This window comes from Patagioenas fasciata, chromosome 5 (assembly GCF_037038585.1).
Source record: "Patagioenas fasciata isolate bPatFas1 chromosome 5, bPatFas1.hap1, whole genome shotgun sequence".
Classification (NCBI taxonomy): domain Eukaryota; kingdom Metazoa; phylum Chordata; class Aves; order Columbiformes; family Columbidae; genus Patagioenas; species Patagioenas fasciata.
Window position 1 is genome coordinate 13,154,497 of NC_092524.1, and position 17,845 is coordinate 13,172,341.

General features: G+C 45.4%; 1 protein-coding gene across 4 annotated transcripts; it reads left to right on the top strand.

Annotated features, from left to right (window-relative positions):
* The first annotated feature begins 7,017 nt into the window (after positions 1-7,017).
* CALCB (calcitonin related polypeptide beta) lies at positions 7,018-12,535 on the top strand. Of its 4 annotated transcripts, none has more exons than XM_071808933.1 (5): positions 7,137-7,239; positions 8,343-8,438; positions 8,734-8,865; positions 11,597-11,784; positions 12,091-12,535. In XM_071808933.1, exons 2-4 carry the CDS (start codon positions 8,353-8,355, stop codon positions 11,757-11,759), a joined length of 381 nt encoding a protein of 126 aa, XP_071665034.1. In that variant the 5' UTR covers positions 7,137-7,239; positions 8,343-8,352; the 3' UTR covers positions 11,760-11,784; positions 12,091-12,535. The 4 variants fall into 4 exon arrangements, with proteins under 4 accessions (XP_065695436.1, XP_071665034.1, XP_071665035.1 ...); XM_071808934.1 differs by having other exon boundaries at positions 11,600-11,784; XM_065839364.2 differs by lacking the exons at positions 11,597-11,784; positions 12,091-12,535 and adding an exon at positions 9,688-10,229 and having other exon boundaries at positions 7,018-7,239.
* The last annotated feature ends 5,310 nt before the right edge of the window (positions 12,536-17,845 follow it).

Here is a 17,845-nt window from a genome sequence, read left to right on the forward strand (position 1 = left end):
ATCCAAGGGCAGGATTCCTTGCCAGTTTCTGACTGATCAAGTGTGGGGGCAGCTTCTGCTGAATTGCTTCTTTGGGAAGGTTTTACTCATCTTAATCACAAATGGTCAAATGAACAAACTCATAGGATGAGTAAAGGTTTTTTTATTTCAATTATAAAAAAGATGGCTGAGTAATGAACCCCATTAAAGAACGTATCTTTATTAAACTCTAAAACATTCTAGTCATCAAGATTTACAATTACTTTGCATTGTAAATTCTGTAAGGAGAAGTTGGAGACAATCAAGTGACAGGAAATGATTGTGTTCCCGTCTTCTCAAGAAAATCAGAAAGTAATTCTTTGACAAGGAGTGACTACACATGTATAAGCTTTGACTTCTGAAGAAATATACTGACTGATGTGGCTGTTCTTTTGGTAACAATATCAAGATTCTGTTGATAACTGTCACTGTTACACTATTGAGAGAAACATTAAGTAGTTTGCAAGTTGCGCTAAGTATCTCACAAACTTGTATTTAGCAACAGTTTGAAACAGGCTTGGCCTTTCTTATTCTTTGGCATTGACATCGTTGCTGTACTTCTAGAAAACAAGGTAAACCTTGATCAAGTTAAAGGGCTTTCCCTTCCTCTAATACTGTCTCTTGTCCAGTGAAGTCATGCCATTACTGATAAAATGTCATACAGGAAAACAACTTCTTTGTAGGAAGAAATGTAAAAAATCTGTTATTTTATTTTATTTTATTTTATTTTATTTTATTTTATTTTATTTTATTTTATTTTATTTTATTTTATTTTTTAGGGTGGGACAAGGAAAAGAAAGAGTTCTGTATAGATGTGTGTAAAACAGGCATGCTTCTTATTGAAGAATTGATTTTATAAGCCCGCTGACAAGTTTAGAGTCACGTGCAGATGTTATCTATTACACTCACATAGCTCTTTTCAACACACCTGTGTCATCAGATCAGTTTCTAAGTTACAAGTCTCTTCTTTGCTGAGCCTATAATAATGTTGGTGCTTTATAGATTTACTAAAACAGAAAAACATATCTCAGAAAACTATGGCACTGGTTTAAAGACTGTAACTTCAAAAATAATTTTGGCATATTTTATTTGCTGACTCTTTCAGAGTATACTTAGATCAATTTTATACATAAATTTAGAAATGTATATTTTTAATTGATAGTCTCATATGAATATTGGTTCCCAGAAACTCTGCTGTAAGTAGATTAACATATATTACGTTGTAATAGCCTTTGCCTTCACGTGCTATTTACCAGCACTGAAAGGAGAGAGATCTTTTTCAGTCCCAAATTTAGCTGAAGGTAGAGGTTAAATCATTGCCGTTGCACAAGTGTTTTTTGCCCAGCTAAGAAGCAACTGCACCCCGTCCTCCTCAAGCAGAGGGCAGTGCTGGGAAGGGCAGGGACATGTAGCCACAGTATCTTACAATGTTGGGGCAACTGAATGGTCCTACAAGGGACTGATGGAAATAGTAAGTTACACCGCGACTTAATCAGACCTCAGTGCTATCAAGGTAAAGAAGGAAACTATGATGTGAGATATTCCACTTTTCTTATAACCTGTAAAGAACAAGCATGGGATTAACTTGAGGATTTAGGATATAGTTTCTCACCATATTTTTGCTGACGTGCTCTGATGACATATAAGATAGTAGCACAGCACTTGCACAAGCAATCAAAGTTTTATAACCACGCTGTTGCTTAACAAGATTAGTTTTCTGTTCTGAGGTTGTTTACCAGAAAAAGAATTTGTTCAACTCTTACCTTACCTGCAGACTGCATAAAACTGAAGTGGAAATTGGTGTTGATTTTGAAATATTTTCAGAGTGAGATTTTCCTCTGTAGTTAATCCCATCTGCACTACCCTCACCACGCTGCACATCTGACCCTGGCTGTATTGGGTGAGCTGTGAGTCCTTCTGGAGGGATTCCCGTCGTCAGCCTATTGGAGGTGCAGCCTAGACAGAACTGGGTCTGGCTGCAGCACCAGGGAGTTCTGCCAGTTGTCAGAGGGTTGTCAGAGGTGCTGCCAGGTAGCATGAGACAGGGCTGGAGCCTCCGTGAGCCTGCTCAGAGCGCAAGCTGCTGTCACACAGGGCAGAGGGTGCCAGAGCCACAGCCATCCACCTTGCGGTCTGCCCCCGTGCCCTTGCCAAGTGAACCGATGTGCAGGACAGCGTGACCCAGTTTGATTTAAAAGATTATTCTGCGCTGGATTTGGAATATATACAGGAAAAACTGCTGCGAAACCTAATGAGTGAAAAGGCTCAGTAGGAATGTTTCAATGAGATTAAATCAATGCAATACTGGTCTTCCATTTAAAGCGTCTTCCATACTTCATTCTGGAAGCTTGTCTAAGGTGTTTCAGAAGAACAGAATTTGCTTCCAGACTGATTCACAGAGTTCCCAGTAATTCAACAACAGTTCCACTTTCTGAAAAGTAGTCACTGAAGCAGCGGAAATCCGTATTTGATGCCCATTAAAAAGGAGACACTTTAGTCCTGAGATCTGTATCAATGTTTTGGTCCTTCAGGGCTACATATTTTTATAAAAACAGGCTCTTGGTTTTGGGCCATATTCAAACCAAACTGCAAGATGGATGCATAAAATATCAACATGCTCTCCTGAACAGAGTACACTAGATGTAGAAATTACTGGCAATAGGTAGAGTGTAAGGATTACCACTCTGGTCTTAAACACGGCACTCCTGCTCGCAAACAGATTTCTTTTATATCAACATGATGTTGTTAACTCTGGCTCAGCTAAGATAATTTTTTGCATAACAAACTGCAATGAAACGTTAGCAAGATGCTTTCACGGGAGCTCAGTTGTGCTCAGTTTCTCCCACATGGCTTTCAGAGTCTTCTTAGGTGGCAGCATTTTCTGGCTGTTTGTGGAGACAGGATCCCAAATTAGAGACTAGACAGCCACCAGAAACTCAGGTAAGTAACCCCACAGCTTCTCTTCATACAGGAAGACATGTGATTTTTTACAGCTGTCCTTACTTGAAAAAGGCTTAGTGAGGTGCTGTGAAGAACAAGCTTAGAAAGAGCAGAGACCTGGATCATGCTCACCTGCTTTGGGAAGAACTTTCCATGTCTGTGTGTCATCCCTGCTTACCCCTTTGTTTTGTAGGGTCCTCTCTTGTCAGATAGGAAATTTTGTCTGCAGCTCACAGTCTTGTCTGTCTTAAAGAATTACATTTTATTATTGGACAGAAATCTCAACAATATATAAATGTGATATTTTTGTTTGATAGCATGTCAGCTGGTAACATGTAAGAACCTCAGTGCAGTGTCTATGGCTTGTTGACAGAATGGCAATATTTAGAGTTAGAGAAATGGTTGCGCTTTAAAATGTAAACAAAATAATATAAAACAGAAGTAGTATCTAGTGTAGAGAAAATCACTTGAAAGAATGATAGATTTTTCTTACGCCTTACAAATTTAAATACATTTGTTTGACAAGGAAATTCCTCTTGCTTGGAGCTGCAAGTTGCATGAGACAGTCTGACTTCTTTAAAATCCAGTCATTCTATAGCTCTTCATTTCATCTGCTCTGAACCTATAGCCATTGATTATTTTACCTGATACATTATCAGGCACTGAAAAAAACCAGAGCAAGTTCCTTGGAACAGATTGTTTCAATAAATGTCTTGCTATACTAGCGCAGTGCTCACAAGTACCCCTCTGTGCTAGTTTTTCCATGAATACTTAACATCTAATTCTGGATTTATCTAGGAACAGGAGACCATCATCCCGTGAACACCACATATGTTTTTACAGCTTCAAAACCAGGCAAATTGGTCTTTGGAGTTCTTTGTACTGGCTAAACTGACTTTCTTCTCCATCTTATGCATAAGAGAAGAGAGGTTTGTAAAAAGAAAATATATCTGGTGAGACCAGATGACGTACAGCTGAGGGGAAAAAACAGGACCAGCGTTCCAGCTGGGAGTCCCTCCATTAACTCTGGCAAGGAGCAGCCAAAGCTCTTGCCAACATCCAAGTACTATTTCATCTATACGTGCACAAAAGTAGATCTCTTGGCACTCATACCTGTTGCTTTAAATTTACGTTTCTTCCTCTGAAAGCTTAAAGTAGCAACGTTGGCATCTGAAATGCTGTCATCAGTGCACCCTACAGGCTGCAGCCCGAGGCTGAGTCGCACTGGCAAGAGAAGGGCTTGAACTGGCCGGAATCAACCACAAGATGAAATATAACTTTCTTCTTCTTCTTTTTTTTTTTTCCTTTCCTCTCTGAAGAACTGAAATATGCTATTCCAACAGAATCATCTGGATTTTTTAAGGTTAAAACAGGAATATTCTATATGGATACGGAGTAAATAAATCCCCAAAGTGAGTGTGAACAACTAACTGTTAACGTAGGAAGGGTAAAGGAAAAGTGGAGCTGGGGAGAGAGAGCGAGAAAAATATCTGATTGGGAGCCCAGTCATTAAGTTCTTACACTGTATGTCTGTTGCTGTAGCTATACAGGTCACGTTAAAACAGCAAAAGTGATGCTGAGCTGTTTCCTTAGGTGCTACCTAATGTTTGTGAACGCAACCTCAGAAAACTAGCTTAAAAATCACAATAGGAATTGTGGAATTGAAATAAAATACTTAAACTGCTTCTCCCGAGAGGATGCCCCTGATGAGTATATGTGCGATAGAACTGCTATTTAAAACGAAAATTTGAATTTGTGTGTGCGGGGGTGAGGAGGAAGCCGGCCAGATAGGAGAGCGGTGCCCGTAGAGCGGGCTCTGGGGCGGGGAGGGGGGAACTGGGGGACCGAGGGTGGCGGCGCCGGTGCGGGCACCCCTTATCCCGCTCCATCAGAGCCTCCAAATCCTGCTTGTGGGTACGGAGCAAACTTGGACCCGCCGCAGCCCACACACTGTGCACCTAAATGTCCCCTCTCCACCCGGCCCCGCGCTCCTTTCCCCCCAGTCACTGCGGGCAGCAGGTGAACTCGGCAGGTCGGGGCGCACGACCTGCCCCACTCCCGGGGGGTGTAACTCATGAAAAGCTACGAAGACGTGTTAGAGAAAAACAAACAAACAAACAAACAACTGCCGGTCATCTTAAAAAAAAAAAAAATCAACCCGCCCCCCCCCCAACTGGTTTTGCAATCGTCGTTCTGCAAAACGCACACGGAGAAGTTGCGCGGCCCCGCGCCGGGGGGTAGGGGAAAGGGGTGGCTGGCCGGGTGCTGGCACCCCGAAAGGCTGGCAGCACGGCAAGGAGAAACTCCCATCGGATGATCAGTGACTCGCGTGCGGTTTTCACTATGTCCCTGTTCCTCTTCGAACTTCAAACGTAAATGCAACAAAACAGCACCCGCCCTGCACTTCTCACCAACTTCGTTCCCCTCCTGGTGAAACACGCGATTCCCGTGTCATCGGGAGCGACCCGTGTCATCGGCTTCTGCAGAAACATAAACGAAGAGACGCCAGGAGGTCCCCAGGAAAGCTCCCCCATCCATTTTAAGTAGAGAAACGAGCGATCAAGATGCGCTCGTCGCCTGCCTCGCGGTGCGGCCGCGCAACCTGCGCGGTGCTCCGCTCGCTGCGTTCTCACCGCCGGGGCCCGCGGTGGTGGCCCAGCAGTGCTGCACAGGCGGTAACGCACCGCGGGCCCTGCCCGCAGCTACCGGGAATGATGAAGAGCCACGGTGATGCAGGGAAGCGAGGGCAGGGGCGGGAACGGGCGGCACCGGGCCGGGGGTCCCGGGGACTGGCAGCGCCTCCCCCTCCTCCGGCCGCGGTCCCTGTGTGCCCCCCGCCCGGCCCAGCGCCCGCTGCCGGCGGCTGCCGATGCTCGGATAGCGCCTGGGCATTCCCACTGCTGCGGGGGCACGGACCGGTGGTGCCTGCTGGTGCCACCAACCTCGGCAAATGCCCTGAGACTTGTGGCGGGCAGGAAAGGCGCTCGCTAACCCCGGCGCTCGATGGGCCGTGGAGAGGCTTTCCGTATCCAGGCGCTGAACAGCAGCCCGTCCGACCCGCTGCTCCCCCTGCCCCACGGCCGCTCTGGCGGACAGCAGTGTCCTCCCACCCGCGTGTGATGTCGTGTCTCCCCGTGCGCCCCCCGGGGCGCGGGTGGTGCGGCCGCCCCCGCGGGCCCGGTACTTGCTGTGCCTAGACAAACATCCTGCGCGGGCAGGTGCAGCGCCGCCGCGCCGTGACAAAGGGCCCTCCGCGGGTGATGCATGGGGCAGCGAGCAGCTGCCCGGTAATCCCTGCCAGCGAGGGCTCAGCGTTACACTGAGGAGGCGATCCCCTCCCCTTCCCCGGTGCCTCTTCTGTGCGCCGAAAGACGCTGCACCTGTCCGGGGACAGAGGTGTTATTACGATGATACTGATGGCTTTCCTCGAGGACCGCGGGGTCACGCCGTCGACCAGCCCCGGGTGGGGGGAGCGGTGCGGCCGCTGCCGCCGCGGGGCTGCCCCCCAGGTACCAATGGCCCCGGGCTCCGGGAAGGAGCGGTGAGGTGCCGGCCGCAAGCGCCTCCTCCCCTGCCGGGGAAACGAGAAGGTCCTGGAGTGCACCCTTCGGGCAGTGGTCGGCGCTGCCCCGCCCGCCCCGGCAGGAATCGCGGCGCCCGGAGAGACGGCGGCCGCGGGCACTTCCGTACATGGTGCCTCTGCCCCGCTGCACACATCCTTCCTCCCCAGTCCCCGCCCGTGCGGGACCCCCCGCCCGCCTAAAGGCCGCTGCTGTCGGAACGCCGGGAGAGCGGCTGGGTACAACCGGGCTCTGCGCTGAAGCCGCGGCGGCTGCCGGGCGGGTGGGGCGGGCGGCTCCAGAGGGAGAAAGCCCGGGGAGGGAGCGGCCCCGCTCTGCAATGCGGTTCCTCTGCTGCAGAGGTCGCCACGCGTGAGCGATCCCGCGGGGAAACGGGGGCGAGCCCTGGCCGTGCGGCGTCAATGGTTTTCCCGCACACCCGCAACGCCCCCGGCGGCACCTCGCCCCTCGCCGAATTTTTTTGTGAATGGGACGCTCACGGAGTGGGGCATGACGTCACTGCCGAGCCGGGCTCTGGAGCCCAATGGCAAACAGGGCCCCGTCGGGCGGCCGAGACGGCGATTGGCTGGCGGGTCCGCGCGGGCGCCCACGCAGGCTGCCGCGGCGGCAGGTATAAAGCGGAGCCGGCGGGCAGCGCGCGGTACCGCGGTTCGGCGGCGCCAGCAGCAGCGGAGCCTCAGCCGCGCAGCACCGCCCGCCGGTAAGCACCGCGCCTAGAGCACCGTGCTGGCTCTGCCCGCCGCTCCCGGCGTGGGGCGGGTGTCGCCGCGTGAGCCCCGGTTTTCCCCCGGGGTGCGGAGCTTTGCACGGGGCCGTGACGCCTTCGCTCATGTGCTTGTGTACGCGTGTGGGCACGGAAGCGAGTCAAGGAAGGTGGGAGAAAGTTAGTGCTCGGTCTCTCTTCCTTTTCCCCGCCGACACGACGTGGGGTGTCCCGCCGGGCGGTTCTCCGTGCACAGCGCTGCCGGTGCCCGGCGGGGGCTTTGCCGGTGCTGGGCGCCGTCCGGGTCGCCCCGGGGACCCGCGGGGAAGCGGCGCGTCCTCTGCAAGGTGCCCCGTCGTTCCGGTGAGCCGCAGCGAGAGCTGGGAGCTAGTGAAACTGAAGCTGGTGCGGGAGTTAACGGTGTGCTTTCTTGAGTGGAAGATGCCGATGCTATGGGAAAAGAGGTGGATCTCGGAGATCTTCAATTATGTATTTTTTACGGATTTTGTTCCAATGACTAGTTTTTTAACTGATCGTTTTTCTGTTTTCAGAGTGTATATATTTGTTGAAATTAAGTACTTAGTCCTTATAGTATAATCCTAACTGGGATATTAGCATGCCAACTGTCAAGAAGCAGCAGCTTCAGGTGAAGTGCCAACAGTGGCACCTCATTCTTAAAAATGTTAAACACTAAACATTTTTTTGGAGTGTGTGACCTTTACCCTATAACACTACCTGTTTGTGCTGGATACGCTAACCATGATGTTGTATGCAGTAGTTAGAGGAACATTTTTTCCACCAGTTTAAAGGAAAGTCTGCATTAAGTTGAATACAGATAGCTGTACAGACCTGCACTCTGAAAAGCTGCATTTTTATCCCCTGTAATAGTGCTAAATTATTTTAAGGTTTTGAGAAAACTAAACCAAAAAGGCAATAATCAAACAAATTGGAAGCTAATAATACTTAAAAAAAAAGGGGGGGAGGGGGGAGAGTTAGTATTTTTGCTACTTGTGGCTAGGAAAGGATGACCTCTTCAGTAGATCTCATAGGATTGAAAGGGTTGGAAAACAGCCATTGCTTGATGTACCTCTTTGTTGTAGAGAGGAAATCATGGTTACGCTGAAGATTTCATCTTTCCTTGCTGTTTATGCCTTGGTAGTGTGCCAGATGGAGAGCTTCCAGGCAGCCCCAGTCAGGTAAGAAGCTGGTCCTGTTGCTGAGTGCTGCGTCTGAATGGTGTGAAAAGACTTAGTGTTTTTTAGAGATCCAGGAGGGAAATAGACTAAGTGACTGAGAAATCTGGCTTCTTTTGATGCTATTTTTGACACTGTGGCTTTTAATTACATATCTAAAATGCCCGATGCTGTGCATGAGTCTGGTTTATGTATTCACACCAGTGAAAGACATTGTCAATGACAAACCCCTCTCTTCTGTCTGGATCTCTGCAGCAGTCTGGGTTTTATTCATCCTGTTCTGTTTGCCTCTGCTTAGACCTGGCTTGGAGTCCATAACAGATCGAGTGACGCTCAGTGATTACGAAGCTCGGAGGTTATTAAATGCGCTGGTGAAAGAGTTCATACAAATGACAGCAGAAGAACTGGAGCAAGCCTCTGAAGGGAACAGGTAAGGACTGCAGTCCTGGGGCAGGAAGGGGCAGGGGGGGAAATGTAAAGCGTTTGATATTTAACAAAAGCCATCTGAGCAGACCCTCTGCAGGTGAAGATTTGTTTTCTTGGGGTTATGGCTAACTATGGTCACCTAACTGGTAAAGGATGATACTGCAGAGACATCCTGCTGGTGGTATTAGGGAATGGCTTCCACCCAGTTAACCTGCTTCTATCTGTCTTCTGCAACTGAAAGTGGAGGGCGATTTGAGCTTGAATGAGGGGGTTGTGTTAAAATATAGCAGCAAAAGGTACGTCTTCCTAGTGGGATTGCTAGAGGCCATTCAGTCACTCTTGGATTCTCTGTCATGAAAGTGCATGTGATTGTGAGGCATGGAAAGTCCCTGGCAGGGGACGTGTTCCTCCTAATGCACGCAGCGCCACTCTTCCCCCTAGACCAAAGGCATGCAAAGAGCATTTGCATTATCCTAATAGGATTTGTATTGCAAAGCATGGTGGTGATGTACGAGAGACTGAACAGCATGTTGAGTACATGGGAAATAAAACTCCCTGACCCCTGACTATGAGCATCCAAAAGGCTAACGATTTTGCTTTTCAACAAAGTTGAATTCATTGAAAAAGAGTGTTTTCCTTCTGACTGCATTTGTATGAGCCTTCCTTGCATGGAGTGTCATGTGAAGGTGTTTTATTTATTTATTTTTTAAGTTTCCTAACAGTAAGCGTCTATCTAGGGAAGAAACGCATGAACGTGCATGTTTGAGATTACTCTTCCTTTGGGCATGTTGTGTTTGTGGTTTGTTTTTCTTTTCCCCCCCTGCAGCCTGGATAGACCCATTTCCAAGCGCTGTGCCAGTCTGAGTACTTGTGTGCTGGGCAAACTGTCTCAAGAATTGCACAAACTGCAAACTTACCCTCGCACTGACGTCGGGGCTGGAACTCCTGGCAAGAAACGAAATGTGCTGAGTGACGTGGAACACGAACGCTATGCAAACTATGGGGAACCCCTAGGAAACAACTAAACATGCTTATTTCTCCCCCTCTCCCTTTTTTTAACCTGATGCATGTGAATCTAATTTTGATTGCTAATTTTGCTATGTTCATTTGATTCTGTTTTTGACAGAGAATGTTTGAGATGGACCTAATGTTAGGAAGGCAGAGAACATAACATGCATACCAAGCTAGGGGAAAAATAAATAAATAAAAATGAACAGCACTACCTTGAGATTTCAAATTATTTTCTTAGACCCTGATTAAAAATGAATCTAAAGAATGCTTTTCATTTCTGGCTGCTAGATATAGAAGCACACTGTTCTTTTGTGCCTGCTCACGCACTTGTTCAATAAACCTATTTTTCTATAAGGATTAGATCTGCTTGGCTTAATGACTTGTCTTAAAATGTGAGATCTCTAGATAAACCCAGAAAAAAATCATAGTTGTCTTAATGTTCAAGAGAAGCAATCTCAGTAATTAAAGAGAACTTAGAAATTGAAATCATAGGCATTCATTGATATGTACTAATGTGATGAGGCACGCATGCAATCTTGTTAGTAAGGACCCTGAGAAGCAAAGGAATCGAAAAAGCCTCGTACAGATTTGTTCAAACAAACTAGAAATGTAATCCTGTTTAAAACTGGGTACTGAACACTTCCAGGTAAGAATTTAATGTTCTTTTCCTTATTCCTTCTTACTTTACAACAGGCCTTTACACCGTTATATTCAAAACTCTCCTTAAAATATTTGCATTAATGCAAGACAATATAATGTAGGTAAATTAAGAGACAAAATGCCAGATTTCTTTACAGCTCTTCTGTTGCAGTACTGCATCTCTCTTTTAATCAGAGGCTTGTTCCTAAAGGTTGATATTGATGTTAGGAGCAATATTTGTTGTTAACATTAATGAACTGTTTTGTAACGCTTAGCTGAGAAAAGTCCTTCTTACTGCAAGAAAAAGTCATTGCTAAAGCGAAGTAGAAAATTGCTTCAAGTGAGGACTGTGTGAATGCATATGCCTGGAAGTTCCCTGTCTGGCAAGGTTATTAGCTGTAGGCTGGACTCTGAGCACAGAACTAATTCTGTTGAAGTCTGTGAACTACTCCCATGGTCAAGTGCAGTGGTAGACAGGGCTGTAACTCCAGGTAAGAGAAGTTCTCATTAAATACATGGAAGCAGCACGTTTGTGTGTGGTTCAGCTCTGAAAGCAACTGGTCAGCTGCTGTGCCAGAGCCACTGGCAAAGCCCCTGTAGTTGTCAGTGATGCCAGGATTTGGGATATTGCGGAGCATAGGTGTTGAAGTGAGAAGACAAGCATCTGCTTCTGTCTTTCAGCAGCATTACAAACAAAACACAGATGGAAGCTTTTGGAGGAAGTGGGGATTGGTTCAGTGCTCCAGACCTGGACCTCCTCAGCACCTCTGTTGGTCGTGATGACTTGCTAGAGGCAAGCAATGGCCCAGGTGCTGCTGAAAATCTGCCTTGGCTTAGTCTTCAGTCCAGTTGCCCAAGAAAGGAAGAGCTTACTACCTTTTGTAAACTGAGCCTGACACTTGGAAAAACATGCACATCTTCTAGAGTTTGTAAGCTGTCAACACAGAAGTTGCAAATGCTTGGATGCACAGCAAGCCTACTCCTTCTGCTATAGAGAAATCTTTGCGAGGCATAGTATCCCTTACTGAGATTTTGTTGTTGAGTAGATACTTCAGGAACTAACTCCCTGTTTTCCTTTTGAAAAGCAGTGTAACAGCACAGAAGAGGGCATGCAACACAGCAACCTGCGTGACCCATCGTCTGGCCGACTTTCTGAGCAGGTCAGGAGGAGTGGGCAAGAATAACTTTGTACCAACCAACGTGGGATCCAAGGCCTTTGGCAGGCGAAGAAGAAGCGTTCAAATATGAAAAGCTGAATGATAATGTAAATATGGTAAGTACATTGAAATAAACAGAATCTGCAATGGAGGCAACCTATGGCATTACTGGAATCTTAGTTTTGCTGGATGAGTAACAGATCTCTGAGAAAGCAGGGCAAGTAATAGTATAAAAAAAGATGTAGCAAATAAAACAGTAACATGTTTAGCCTGCGAAGAAGAAGTTTTGTAGATGTCCTGCCTAGACAACTAGCTTCACAGTGCATTAACTAAGTGCAACAGTTTAGTTGGAATGATTTGTCTATTTTACCAGTAACATTTTGTTATTAACACATCAGTAACTCTGGGTTTGTTTCTTTCAGATTGCCATGAAACTGAAAATTCAACCTTAATTTCTAACAAAAGCAACTCTCCTCCATAAATCAAGACAGCCAAAAAGAAGATTAATTTTGCATCCTAATATTGAAAATGTTTTATTTAATATAAATGAAAACACTTCTGTTATGTATAGTACAAGAGAATCTAGTTATTAAAGTTAAATTATTGTATATTCTTTTTATATGCAGCTCTATTTCAAATAAAATGTGACAGCATCTATTATTTATTTATCTTCCAGCTTATATGTGATCGATGCTACTTATCCTGGCACTACTGCCAATACTCGGGGATTATACTAAACTGCTGCCTGGCAGGGCATATGTGTATGATATGGTGTGCTGTGCCTTGATGTAAAACAACTAACCTGATTGTACAGTATGTTTAAAAAAAAAAAGCCCAAAACCCAGTTCAGTATTGTATCATTTGTGAATTTATGCAAAATTAAAAAAAAAGTATTTTAGATACACTTGGATTGAGAAACTGATTTTTCATTTGAACACACTTCTGGAAATATTTGACACTAACCCAACGTGGTTGCAGATCAGATGGCCCATTGCTCTGCTGCAGCCTTGTTAACTATAAATACTAAGGTTTGCGTTGAAAGTTCAGAACAGAAAGAATAGCTGCCTTTTCTATGTATCCATAAAGTGGTAGCTCAGAAATACACCACTTAGGGAGACTTCTGCTAGAAAACAAACAAAAAGAAGCCACAGTTACATTTAATGAAATGTCCAGACAAGCTTCATCATGTGTGTGTTAAGACTTCATGTTTTTATACAGGATGTAGTTCAGATGAAGTGGCCTAACATGCTTTGTAGATTTTATTTTTGTCTAAATTTGAAAAAGTGAATCAGAAAGGGAGAGAAAAAGGAGCTATGGAAATGTACATTTCTTTTAAGCAATCCTGAAGCAGAATCTATTTAGGTCTCAGGGATAAATAATTAGAGTGAGTGGAGAAGAGAGTAGCTGGAAGCAATCCATGGACTTCTAAGTGGTGCTGCCAACTTCCTCCTCAAAGCTGCTGCTGTTTCAGTTTAGTAGCTGAGTCAGATATTTGTTTAGATGTGTTTTGTGCTCCACAGCCAGACTCTAAAATCTGCTTCCTCAGTTCAGATGAAGATCACCCCGCTGCACAAAGCAAAGGTGAAGGCTCTCACGATATCTCCGTCTGTCTCTGCTGCAGGTGCCATAGCAGAAAGAGAAGCGTGGTCACCCAGATGTAGACATAGCCAGTCAGGTCACCCAGTGATGATACCTCTATACCATGCTCATACATGGCTATGGTTTTACTCCTCGGGGAATATTTCAGCCCTGGTAAGTCAGTGTAAAAAGCAGACCTTGTAGAAGGTATAAACCAGTTTAGAAGGAGAATTTCCAGTGCCTGAATGGGCAATGGAGGAATGTTCAGGCTTGGCTTGCAGATCTGTTGCCCAGAGATAGTTTAGTGCTTTTTTCCATTTTTCTCTGAAGGAAAGTTGTCCCCTACTACAGCACCCAACAGCTTAATCTTCTCCAAGATAAAATGTCTAAGCATTGGGATGAATACCTGTAATTTAATGATTCCTATTCAACAAGAAGTGAGACAATGTTCACAGGACCCTTCTTGCTTTAAAGTCTAAAGGCTCAGGCAGTTTATTTTATCCATTTACAACCCTTTTCTGTTGAGACACCTGAGGCTGCTTCATGTAAATGTATGATAGCTGTAATGTTCATCTCATCTAAAAACTGCTAATCCTTCTTTTCAGTTAAACAAAGTTATGCCTTTTTTTCTGTCAGCTAAAGGGATTTCCTCAGACTAATATTCTATGCCAAATCACAAACGTAACATGTAAAAGACATTCTAGTAACCTTGCTGCCTGTTTTTATATTGTCCTGATTGGATGAAGGTTGGATTAAACTTTTGATGCTTTGAGGTATGAACACTAATATTTAACTGTTTTAAATTGTAAGGCAGTGAACATGGTAGAAAGAATTGCAGAGCCACTGGAGGCTTGTCAATTGCTTTGGCTGGCTTTGTGAATAAGTGAAGAAATTGCTTCCATTTTTAAAAAAGTGTTGTTCTTGATAATATTAGCCAAACTTGTCAGCTCTTAAATAAACCCCAAAATTCTAACCCGGGAGAAAATCTATTTAGAAATTAGCATTTAATAAGAGAAAGTATGGTTTCTGATGTACTTCCTTTTCCATTTTAACTGCATTCCCATTTTAGCATGCTGAATGCTGGCAGAAAACATCCTGTTGGTGCAGTATGTGCGAGTGGTATCAAACCCCAGTTACTTAGTGTTCAGTCAGCCAAGACAATACAGATCAGTCATGCACGAGTGTGTGTGTTCTTGTTTACAAGACAACATCACCACACCTCTAGTTTGATTCTGATGTTTTTACATGCTTGATAGTATATGTCTTCTTTAACAAATAGGTGGGGTTTGTTTTTTGTTTTTTTTTTTTTTTTTTTTTTAAGCTGTGTGCAAATGAAGACTTTCGGAGTACACTCTGCAAGTAAAGGCAAAGGGGGAAGGAATTTCTGGGGAAGAAATTTCTGAGAAATATCTGAGGGTAAATTATTGCAGACCATCTTCATGTCATTATGGAATTATTCATGTCATTATGCATTAATTTTGCAGATTATTTTCTAGTGGTTTGGTTTTTCGGTGCAAATATAGCCGCAAGCACCATGCAGGGGTAGGAAAGGTGATGAATTTTGCCCAGTTCTCTGCTCTGAACTGATGGGAAGTAAAAAAGCACCATCTTGTGGCCAGTGGATAAGCACAGTGCGGGCGCAGGGATCCCTATCAGGTGAGGTATTTACCCACCTGCTTTTGCTTTTGTCTGGCTGGTGGGTGCAGCTTCCAGTTGGACACAGGTGGGTGAGCAGGAGCAGCCACTCGGGCTGGTGCCGTGAGGAAAACTCACCTGCTCGCCTCCTGGAGCGGGCTGTGGGCACAGGGCCATGCAGGAAGGTGTTGTGGACTCCTTGGGGTGTCACAGGCCCCCAGGCAACCGCGCAGGCCTGTAGCACCCTACGGGGTACCAGGCAGGTGATGCATAACAGAGGAGCTAATACCAGCGCATGTTCCCATGGACCTTTGCAGCTGCCAACACAGGGCTGCAGGAGCTTTTCTGCCGTGTGCTTTTTGCCACGGGGTAGGTGGTCTCCTGCTCATAGATCCAACTAAGGATTTGGTTCAGGATCATGCACCAGGTCATTGCTGTATGTATCAATAGAGCATCTTTTTGAAATAACCCAAGTGGCCTTTCACTGTGGTTCTCTCCAGATATTTAGATCCCTTTTTTCTTCCTCTGTTAGTGGAATTTAATTCATCTTCCTGAAAGCTTCCATCATATGCAGTGTGAGAAAGGAGCAGAGCTAATGCTATTGCTTCTGACAATGAACACTGCCAAAAACAACTTATAGCAGGCAGTAGTAAATTTTGGTATTGGTTATTTAATCCAGCATTGTCATGTCTAATTAGCAAATTGAACATCTCTACAAGGGGAATAGCTTAAAACATGCTGAAGATTTTGACTTTGTGTATTTTTCTAGACTGAACTATTTCAGAAAGGGAGAATACCTGTCAGAGATGAAGTGGGCATTTCAAGCCTGATTTCACCTCTGTTGAGTGCTGGCAACTTCTTTCCAAGCCGGTTGTGCTCACTGCTTCTGACAATCAGGTGAACCCTACTGGAAGGGGTCCACATGGCACATATCTGCTGCCTCTTTATTGTTCTAAAAGGCGCCACATCCTTCCCCTGTTCTGCACAGAATTGCCCTCTACTTTGGACACTCCTTATGCCTTTTAACATTGTTCTCTTCTGCAGAAAATGTCCAAGGCGTAGAGTACCATTTTTCTTTCAGAAAGTAAATAATTCCCGTTTCTAAATTATGCCAAACACTGCAATGCTTTCTCCGGGATATTTTCAATCCATCCTTGGAGTAATAAGAATCATTGCAACATTTCTCTTTTCTTTCTAATCTTGGCTTTATCACAGTTCCTGTTTGGATCAATCACTCTTTTGGCTCAGGCTGAAATGTGATCCCAGCTAACTTATTAGTGTCACCTACACAAAAGCAAATGCTGCCTTTAAAAGTCTGAATGTGTACCTCTGGGCAGGCTTTTTTTCCCCACTAATGTGTGAGAAAATACTCATAGATCCCATTTGGTACTTCATTACATTCATATTGGCTGTCCACAAAAGATGATTAGACACTTGCTTGTTTGGCTTTTCTATTTCCTCCTGGTGTTGTGTTGCATTTTTTGTTCTTTTCAATGTTTTTTCCTAATAGCATCTTGTCACATTAGCACATAAGACAATTTGAAATTCCATTCATCTATTCAGTGTCCATGAACTACAACATGTATCATATATGCAAGAAATCCATTTGATCTTCCAGGTGCTCTTTGCGAATCCAAGCCAGTCATTTCTGCGGAGACTACATGGCAAGGAGTACAGTCATCTGCAGGTGACAGTCATGCATGGCAGACATAGGTACAGCAGTCTTGAGCAATCCCTACCAATGTTGTCTTGAATAACCGCTCTCAAGACTGCCAGCAAACATAAGCTCTCTAGGTGCTGGCAGCTATACTATAGAAAGGAAATTGTCTCAGAATGAAGCAAAGGAGAGAATTTGTGTAATTACCAAGTGTGGATGCTCAAGTGTTTGTGAGCTGCCTGCCAAACACCACAGGCATTTCCCTGAGAGGCTGCAGGTCACATCAGAGCACAGGCAGGTGCAGAGGACAGGCAGATCAGTTTTTTTCATAACACAGTGTTTTGTCTCCTTTAACTCTAGTCAAGCGTTGCTGGCCATCCCCTCCTGTCTTCGAGTCTCTTCTCAGCCAGGTCAGGAGAGTCAGATGTCTGCGGTGCTGGGGGCTGGTAGGCTTTTTTAGAGCAAGTTTCTCCAGGGCTGGAGGTGCCGTGGGGGCAGCTTGTGCCCAGCCCCTCCACAGCAAAAGAAAGTGGGACTGACAACTTCTGCTCCTCCAGGCTGGAGCCCCAGCCTTGGCCTCTGGCTGAGGTATTTCCCCACTGCCTGACCTACCATGTCTCCTGAGGTGCCAGCGCTGCCATGGCAGGAGGGGGAACACCACCCACACTGCTGAGCTGCCTCTCGCCAGCTCTCGTTTCCCCGCATGGGAGCAGCTGTGGTGCTGGGCATGCTGGATGGTGCCGACTCCTCCTCTCCCACAGCCAATGGAGACAGCCAGGGACCTCGGTTGTCCCCATCTTGGTAGGTCCCACTGAGCTATGTTTGCTGCACAGTCAGCTGCCTTCCTGCAGAGCTTTGCTACAAGTCATGAATCATCATCATAAGACTTTTCTTTTGTTGTTTAGAAAACCGGATATTTTGCCCGCTTTTGGTTTGCTTCCTCTCAGGCCATTTCTGCTTCACGAAAGAGCTTCATCCTATGGCTCTGTGGAGTCTTTATAGCCTTTTTGTAGCTTTGCAAACACTTTGAAAGTCCAAATCAATTATATCAATGACATTAATTTGCCCATTATTCTGCTGACAAGCTCGAAAGGCTGCTATAGGTTTTCACTGTCTCCTGTAGTGGAGGGAGCCAATAATTCTAATTAGCGTATGTTCCTAAAATAGTTACATAGATAGTTTATATTTCCATTTTTAGCTCATAATATAACTGTATTTTTATATTGAACAACATCATAGTTATCATTACTAGTGGGTAGGAATGGGCTTTTACCGCAAATGAATCCCAAACAAGTGCATTGGAGGAA

Excerpts from the sequence above, each read along its gene's own strand:
- CALCB (XM_065839364.2), top strand. The coding sequence starts at position 8,353 with ATGGTTACGCTGAAGATTTCATCTTTCCTTGCTGTTTATGCCTTGGTA. Across the intron at positions 8,439-8,733 it reads TTCCAGGCAGCCCCAGTCAG|ACCTGGCTTGGAGTCCATAA; the intron begins GTAAGAAGCTGG and ends GCCTCTGCTTAG. Across the intron at positions 8,866-9,687 it reads CAAGCCTCTGAAGGGAACAG|CCTGGATAGACCCATTTCCA; the intron begins GTAAGGACTGCA and ends CCCCCCCTGCAG.